The sequence below is a fragment of the Sciurus vulgaris genome, assembly GCF_902686455.1.
Source record: "Sciurus vulgaris genome assembly, chromosome: 5".
NCBI lineage: Eukaryota > Metazoa > Chordata > Mammalia > Rodentia > Sciuridae > Sciurus > Sciurus vulgaris.
The window spans coordinates 166,280,690-166,289,086 of NC_136465.1; the positions used below are offsets into that span (position 1 = coordinate 166,280,690).

General features: G+C 44.0%; 1 protein-coding gene across 2 annotated transcripts in view; it reads right to left on the minus strand.

Moving 5' to 3' along the window:
* Nucleotides 1–7,864, minus strand: part of CRY1 (cryptochrome circadian regulator 1) — a 79,280-nt gene extending 71,416 nt beyond the window's left edge. The window contains exon 1 of one of the 2 annotated variants that reach the window (XM_079143094.1): nucleotides 6,792–7,864. In XM_079143094.1, coding sequence (XP_078999220.1) covers nucleotides 6,792–6,949 — 158 coding nt within the window. In that variant the 5' untranslated portion in view covers nucleotides 6,950–7,864. The remainder of the gene's footprint in view (nucleotides 1–6,791) is intronic. The other variant, XM_079143095.1, reaches the window with a different exon arrangement.
* Between the last annotated feature and the right edge of the window lie 533 nt (nucleotides 7,865–8,397).

Consider the following 8,397-nt stretch of genomic DNA (forward strand, 5'->3'; position numbering starts at 1 on the left):
GTTTCAGAGTACCCACATACTCCTACTCTTTCAACTTCAGGTACTTCAGTCCAATTGAGTTGCTTCCAGTATTGAGGAACACAACTCTAGTAAAGACAATCTGAGGTTCACAATGACTGGTTCAAAAACTATTTCCAACTGAGCTACTAAAGTGCCATAAAACTTCTAACATGTCCGGGACAGAGGCACAAGCTTTTTACTGTTGTAACTACCACTGCCATTGCTATATTTAACCACCAGAGGACAGCCTGTTTGAGAAGTCAAGGCATATATGAGGTCTGGAGATGAAAAGAGAGAAATCTGACACTGGTGACATCTTCTGAGTCCTAACATCAACAAATGTCCAAAGTCAGTTTCCCCAATTACAATTCCCCAATTGTTCAATTACACCTGCCAATAAACTCTTTTAGTTTAAGCCTGATTGGTCTCCACAAACAAAAGAGTACTAAACAATACTCCCTATCTTTTCATGCACATATGATTGAGCTATACCAGCTTCCTTGTCAGTATCATAATATCATGCCTTTCCTTATGCTATTCCTTCATTCTGGAATTTTCTTCCCTTTGCTTGGAATTCCCTTCCTTTCATTCTTTGCTTATTAAGATTACCTCATACTTTAAGGATCAGCTCAAATGTCTAGGTGAAACAACTGCCCAAACCTGGAAAAAGCAGCAAAGGGTCATATTATATAGGGATTTTAAACAATTCAATGGCTTTTTGACCTTTAAACTAAGGGTAAAAAAATATCACAGAAGGGTTTTAAAGCATAAATGACATGATCATATTTTCTACATTAAAAGAACTCTAGTTATTGTACAGAGAAGGAATTAGAAGAGTTTGGCAAGAGGGACGATAGCTTATAGACTACTTAAGTAATTTAGGTAAAAAGAATGGTGACATGGGGTAAGGTGACGAATCTTTTGTCACCATAATGCATTTCTATAATTATTTATTTCTGAATAAATTTCCCTCTGTACTGCAAATTCACTGAGGGCAGAAATATTATCTGTTGACTATCAATTATCCACAGAGATTAGCAAAGTAATCAGCACACACTTTGGAGGAATTCAAATATTTGTTAAAAAATGGTTATATAATTCATCTAATCCATAATGTGAGCAACTTTGTAAATGGTAGTATCACTTCTGAAGATAGAAAGCACAGGAAAAGTTCGTTTGGGTTTTTTATTTGTTTTTGAGCAAAAGATGAGAGAAAAGATGAACTTTCTATTGAACACGTTGAGTTTAAGTTAATATAATACATGCAATCACACAAGTAGATATATTGGAGACACACGTAACTGGGGATCAGGAGAGAGAGCTGGGCTGAAGGTAGTGACATGAGAATTTGGGGCATAAAAATGGTAACTAACTTCACGAGAAGAGATGAGATTGTGTAGAAACATGTAAAATGAAAAATGAGTGTATATCAAAGACCTCAGGGGTATTTAAAGAAAAAGAAGCCAAGGAAGAACACTAACAGATTTGACAGAAAAACAAACATAGGAGGGTCTCTAACTAAAGCCAAGGGAAGAAAAAAGTGGGGCAAAATGTATCAAATGTTGCAAAAACTCAAGGAGTGAAAAGTTTAAAAGTGTCCTTTGGATGAGAACACTTTTGGTAGAGTTGGTGGAAGTAGAGCTGTAGAGTAGTTCCAAGATGGTTCAAGGGTCAGTAGAAGTTAAAAAAAAAAAAAAAAAAAAAAAACTGGGGCTGGGGTTGCGGCTCAGTGGTAGAGCGCTTGCCCAGCGTGTGTGAGGCCCTGGGTTTGATCCTCAGCGCCACATATAAATAAATAATAAAATAAAGGTATTGTGTCCATCTACAACTAAAAATACATTTAAAAAAGATTAAAAAAAAATCCTGAAATCAGCAATTTGTAGCCAACTTGTTCAAGAAGTTTGGCTATTAAGGAACTAAGCTACGTTGTTACAGGAGAACACAGTCAAGGATACATTTTATTCCTTTGTTGTTGTGGGCTTTTTTGTTTTGTTGTTTCACTGAGTTTGATTTTAAGCATGTTTAAATGTTGACTGAAAGTAACCTTTAAAAAGAGGATATAGATGGGACTGGGGTTGTGGCTCAGCGGTAGAGCATTTGCCCAGTACGTGTGAGGTACTGGGTTTGATTCCTTGCACGACCTAAAATTAAATAAACAAGATAAAGGTATTGTGTCTATCTGCAAATAAAAATAAAAGAGGATAAAGTTGGAAAAGGTGAGAGGATAAATAATTTTTAAAAATGAACAAAGTCTTTTAAATGGATCACAAAAGGATTCTCTATTCAGAAGCAAAAGGAATGCTTCTGAATAGAGATGGCAATACCTCTTCCACTGAAATCATACACCAGAAAGAAAAGGTAGCATTTACAGATTTGGTTACTGAAAAATCAAGAGACTGTACATGTGATAGCTTCAACTGTGTAATGAATATGTTGAAGTTTAAACAATGAAAGTAATCTGTTCATTGGAAATTTTTTTCTAAGTTATGAGTTTAAGGTACACACTAGCATCTAAATGACATAATTTCTCCATCCCTAAACACTAGACTTCTAAGGAAAACTTAATCAATATTAAACACTAATTATGCTGTAGAGAATATAAAAAGGGCTCCTCCCCCAGATATCTTATAGCTTGCTTCCTTATTTCCTTTAGGGTTGTTTTCCCATTCTGCTTTATTTCTCTCCATTGCATTTAACACCATTTGGCATATATTTGTTTTGGTGTCTTTTTTCCTACCAGAATGGATGTTTCACAAGGGCAGAGACTTTTTCTGTTTTACTTACTGTTGTAAAACCCCTGCACCAAGAATAGCACTATCATGAGTTGGTATGAATAGGGACTAAGTTTTTATTTAATGAAATAACTTCTCTTCAACAAGGTACAATCTGTTAAATGGGGGAGAAATGATTATATGAAGACTACAACTGCTATCATCTGAATGTCGTGTCACCCTCAAGTTCTTCTGCTGAACCTTAATCCCCAACATAAATAATATTTAAGAGGTGGTTAGGTCATGAGAACTCTACCTTCAGGGGTGCCATAGCAAACAGACCCTAGAGAGCTTATTCCCCCATTCTACCAGGTAAAGACAGACAGAAAGTGAAGGAAAATACCCTCATCAGACACCAAATATGTTGGTGCCTGGATTGTGGACTTCCCAGCATCAGGGAGAAATAAATCTATTTATAAATCGCCCAATATAAGGTATTTTGTTATAGCAGCCCAAACTAAGATACCAATATTCACAAATGAAGGCAGTAAATGCTAAGAGTATATGAGAAGCATGCTAACAATAAGAGTTCAGAAGACTTAATCATCCCAGATAAGGTAATTTTAAAAAAAGGTATTATAGAAATGGGCATTTGAGTTGGGCCTTGGGAAATAGGGCTAGGGATATATCTCAGTGCTTGCCTAGCATATACAAGGCCTTGGGTTTGATCCTCAGTACTAGAGAGGGAGGGGGAGAGGGAGAGGGAGAGGGACAGGGAGAGGGAGGGAGAAGGGAAGGGGGAGGGAGAGGGATCACATTTTCTACATTAAAATAACTAGTTACAGTACAGAGAATGAATTAGAAGGAGAGGGAGAGGAGGAGGGGGAGGAGAGGGGGAAGAGGAGGAGAGGGAAAGAGGGAGAAGGAGAGGAAGAGAGGAAGAGAGGAAGAGAGGGAGAGGGAGAGGAAGAGAGGGAGAGGGGGAGAGGGGGAGGAGGAGAGGGGGAGAGGGAGAGGAGGAGAGAAAGAGGAAAACCAAGGGCCTCTTAGCTAATATCTCCCAACTTCCCAGTATTAAGCAGCCACTATTCTACTTTCTGTCTTTATGTATTTGCCCACTGTGAACATTTCATATAAATAGAAGCACACAATATGTGGAATTTTGGGACTGGCTTCTTTCACTTAGCAGGTTTTCAAGATTCATTCATATATGCTGTTGCATGTATCAATACTTCACTCTTTTAATGGCCAATAGTCTAATATATAGGTATACCCTATTTTAAAAAATTCCATTAATCAGTTGATGGACATTTGGGTTGTTTCTACCTTTTGATTATGACTAATACTTCTGTGAATGCTGGTGCATAAGATTTTATGTTAAATTTTGTTTAATATAATTTTCATAAAGTTAAATTTAAGTACTTTATCCTAAGACAATGTTTTTAAGTTTGTTTTAATGTTAAAACATTCTTTTTAAATGAAATGATGGCAACATCAAAAGGTAGTTTTGTTAATGTACTTATTGAATAAACAATTTTTAAAATTTTATTTCTTGACCTCAAAAGTCTATAAAACACTGATTAAAGGAAATAAAGCTTCTAAGGAAAACTTTTTAAAAGGTTTACCCCTGTAGGCTTGAGGTCATGTACTACAAACGTAGGAAATGATGAGATTCACAGTCCAAAAGGTAGATTTTGAATGCCAAGCTAAGGAGTTTGGGCATTATCTTATAGTCAAGAAGGAAATTAATGAAGCTGTATAAATATAAAATAATTTTGGCTTTAGGACACCCTCTTTCAAAAACAGTAGGTGAGCTACTAGTATACAAAAAGCACTGAGTGTGGTGGTGTAAGATTTGAGTAATCACTCCAAAAAGGCCCTTGCCTCTGATACTACCAAAGACACTACAGACAAGATTACAAAAGATTTCAAAATACTAAATCCAAATTTAATTTTCAGTCTTTATCTTACTTGATCTATCAGCAGCATTTGACATAGACAAAACAGTCTCTCTTTATCAAACACCATATTTGCAGGGCTGGGGATGTAACTCAGTGTTAGAACAGTTGCATAGCATGTGTGAGGTCCCCCAGTGCCACCAAAAACAAAACAAACAAAATAACAGTAAAACCAAGCAAACAAACAAAAAAGTAACATAGTCCTGGATTTCTTACTTTATTAGCAGCTCCTTCCCAGTACCCTATACTGGTTTTTCTACAGCTACATAATTTTGAAACATGAAGAGTACCCAAGGCTCAATTTGCACTTATTTTCTTACTATTCTCATACAGTCTCATGGCTCCACCAGAATGCAGCTTCAACAGGGTGGGGATCTAGGTCTGTTTATTCTGACCCCCTACACACACTTACAATAGTAGATGTAGTAGATGCTTGACAAATATTTGTTCAATAAATGGATGGATGAATAAATGACTATATATATTATCTATAAACTAATAATGCTCCAATTTATACCCACTGCCTGGATCTCTGTCCTGAGCTTCAGATACATCCAACTCCCTATGAGCTATTTCCACCTGGTTGTGTATAAAACAAACTTAAAAATCCAAAAGAGAATGCCCATCATTCTCCCAAGCCTTCTCTGACTGGCTTCACTTTCTTAGCAAAGTGCAGCTCCAATCCTAGTTCCTCTACCCCCAAATTTGGAAATAATTCCTAACTCTTTTTCTTTCTTTCACATCACGTATTCAATGTACCATCAAATTATGTGTCCTCTGCCTTTAGAAAATAACCTGCATCTGACTACTCATTACTTCCACTCTTATCGCTATGGTACATGCCATTCTCATTTCACCTGGTTTCCCTGCTTTTTGTCCACCTCTACTCAATAATTGTTTTCAGAATTACAACCAGAGAAAATTTTTTTCAAACTTCAGCTAGATCACGTCACTTCTCTACTCATAATCCTGCAATTATTTCCACTTCACTCTGAGTAAAAAAGCACAAATCTTGGTAATTGTAAAGCTCCAGTCAGCCTGGCTCTATGACAACTATGACCTCATTCCTACTACTTTCCCCTCACTTATTGTGCTCCAATTATACTGGTTCCCTCAGTTGTTCTTTCCAAAGGTCAAGCATATTTCCACCTCAGGGCCTTTCCCTTTTGTCTGGAATATTCTCCTCCACGTTTGCATCCCCTCATCTCCTTCAGGTCTGCTGTCACCTCTGGGATTCTTACACTGATCATCATCTTTAAAACTGCAATCCCATCCCTACTCTTGCTACCCCCATCTCTTTTCTCTGCCTTATTTTCCTTCACATCATTTACCACCAGCTAAACAACGACGTATATATTTTACTATCTGGGACACAAGCTTGAAGAGGACAAGGATTTTGCCGTTTCATTCACTACTCCATCTGACATTTAAATCGGCGCCTGGCATATAGTAAGTGATCAGTAATCAGTCCGTTGAACAAAAGCTTTCATTTCCACCAGGGGGCCTAAAAACCATCTAGCCTGGTTTTTCAGGAAAAGATCATACAGCATCTCTAGGATTTCTCCCAGTTTTCTGATTCCCTAGAAGGCTATTTTGCCTAGAAAGAAAAACTGTGCTTTGTCTTGTCAGCCACAAGGAGGAGTTGAGAGGAAGAGCTGAGCGAAGAGAAATTAGATTATGTTGTTTCCTTTGCTTTTTCTACAAGTAACCTCAAGGGGGAACAAAACTGGATTTGGAGTCGACGGTACTGAATGATTTTTCTCCAGGCTATTTCTGAGTTACCTAGACACAGGAACGTAAACATTAAAAACCACAATCCTTGCAACGGCCACAATGAGGCCAAGGGAATCAACCCACAGCCCAAGATCTGGAGGGCGTTTCTTCAGCCCCGCTGCTCACACAACTCCCTGACGCGGGGGAGGAGTCCCCGTTAGCCAGAGGCTCCACTTCACCTAGGAAGGCCGAGACGTCGTCAGTCGCCAGGACTCTCTGGCCGCAGAACTACTGGATCGATTCCACTTCGTATCTACAGCACCTACAATTCTTAAAACGGTCTAATAAGCAAAGCGGTCCCGGTTCCCAACCCCCAGATTCGGCCGTTTCCCACCAGCCTGGGACTCACCGCCACCTGTTGATGCCCACGTTGGAGGAGCCGGCGAACCAGGGGTCGAGGATGTAGACGCAGCGGATGGTGTCGGCGCCCTGGATGCACTCCTTCAGGGCGGGGTTGTCGTGGAGCCGGAGCCCCTTTCGGAACCAGTGCACGGCGTTCACCCCCATGCCCGGGGCACGGCGGGTCCCCAGCGACCTCCTCCACCCAGAAATTCAGAGCAGGAGGGTCCGGCTCATAACCGACGCCTTCGCTTCCAGGAGAACCGCCGCACCCAAGGAGTGAGGAAAGGGCGGCAGAGGGGAGACAGGACACAGTGAGCCCGCGGAGGGGCCCGCCGGCGGCGAGGGCGCGGGCGGCGCAGCTGGGAGATGAATGGAGGCGGCCCGGTCGGCGGAGTCCCGGTGTGACGCCCTTTAGGAGCCGGCGCCCGCTGCGAGCGCCCGGAGGAGACGCATGCCTTCGAGGGCCTGGGGCCCCCGCAGCGCGAGCGAACTCCGGGCGCCCGAGCCGCCACGACGGCCCGAGCTGGCACGGGCAGCCCCAGGAGGTTCGTCACGGAAACCTCGCCCCACCGAGGCGGCCCGTGCGAGAAAACGGCCCGCCCGGGCTCAGCCGCGCGGCGGGTCGGCGGAGGACTCAGCCGCGGTGGGCGGTGCTGCCCCTCGGCCCGGGAGCCACCACGGGAGACGAAGGCAGTGGTCAAGGCCGCTGGACGGTTCCCGGCCGGTGACCGGTCCCGAGGCTGCCCGGGTGACTCCACCGCCGCCGCCGCCGCGTCAGCGGCCCCGGCTCCGCCCCCGGCTCCTCATTGGAGGGCACGCTCCCCACGTGACCCCCGGCACCTCACGTTTCTGAAGTGTGTTTACTACGCTGGCTCTGACTGGGCACTCTGCTCGCGCGCTAGTCGCTTCCAGAGAGGCAGCAACAGCTTCATCCCCCCCAAATGCTGAATCCTTGCCCAGACATTGGGCTCCCTGCTTCTGCCCCTTTCCTCCGCCACCTGGTCGCTGTCCCCTGGAGCCACCCGTGGGGACCACAGGCCCCTGGTGAGGAGGAGGCTTCGCCCCGCCCCCGGGGCTGTGAGCGGCCACCATTGGCTGAGGCTTGCTGAGACCCGGATGAGCACGGGGATGCGGGGAGCTCGCGGGCGCGCGCTGTGCTGGGGAAGGTGCGCGTGCGCTGTCGCTGCGTTCCCGCGGGAATGCGGGCCGGCGCGCTAGACTGCGCGCGTAGCTTCCTCCAGTGGGCGCGGGGGAGCCCTGGAGACGATTCCGAGTACACCGAGTTCCCTGTGGAGCTGGGAGGGGAAGTTGGGGTGGAAGGAAAACAGGAGGAGGCTCCGCTTGACGTTTCGCGCCCAAACCATGTGCTTCAATCCAGCGTTCGCCCGAGAACCCTGCTTTGGAGCGCGGGGTCGGCGCCGCTGACCTTTTTCTGTTTGGCGCGGCACCCTTGTATGTGCTCTGGGAAGAGGGGTAACCGGCAGGGCGGGTGCCAGGCATTCCAGAACCCCCTGGAATTTCTTCATGCCATCGATATGTCATCAGTTGCACAGCCCTATCTCTTGCACGCAGTGTGGTTTACAGAGCTCTTGGTGACTGCCGTTGCTACTTCT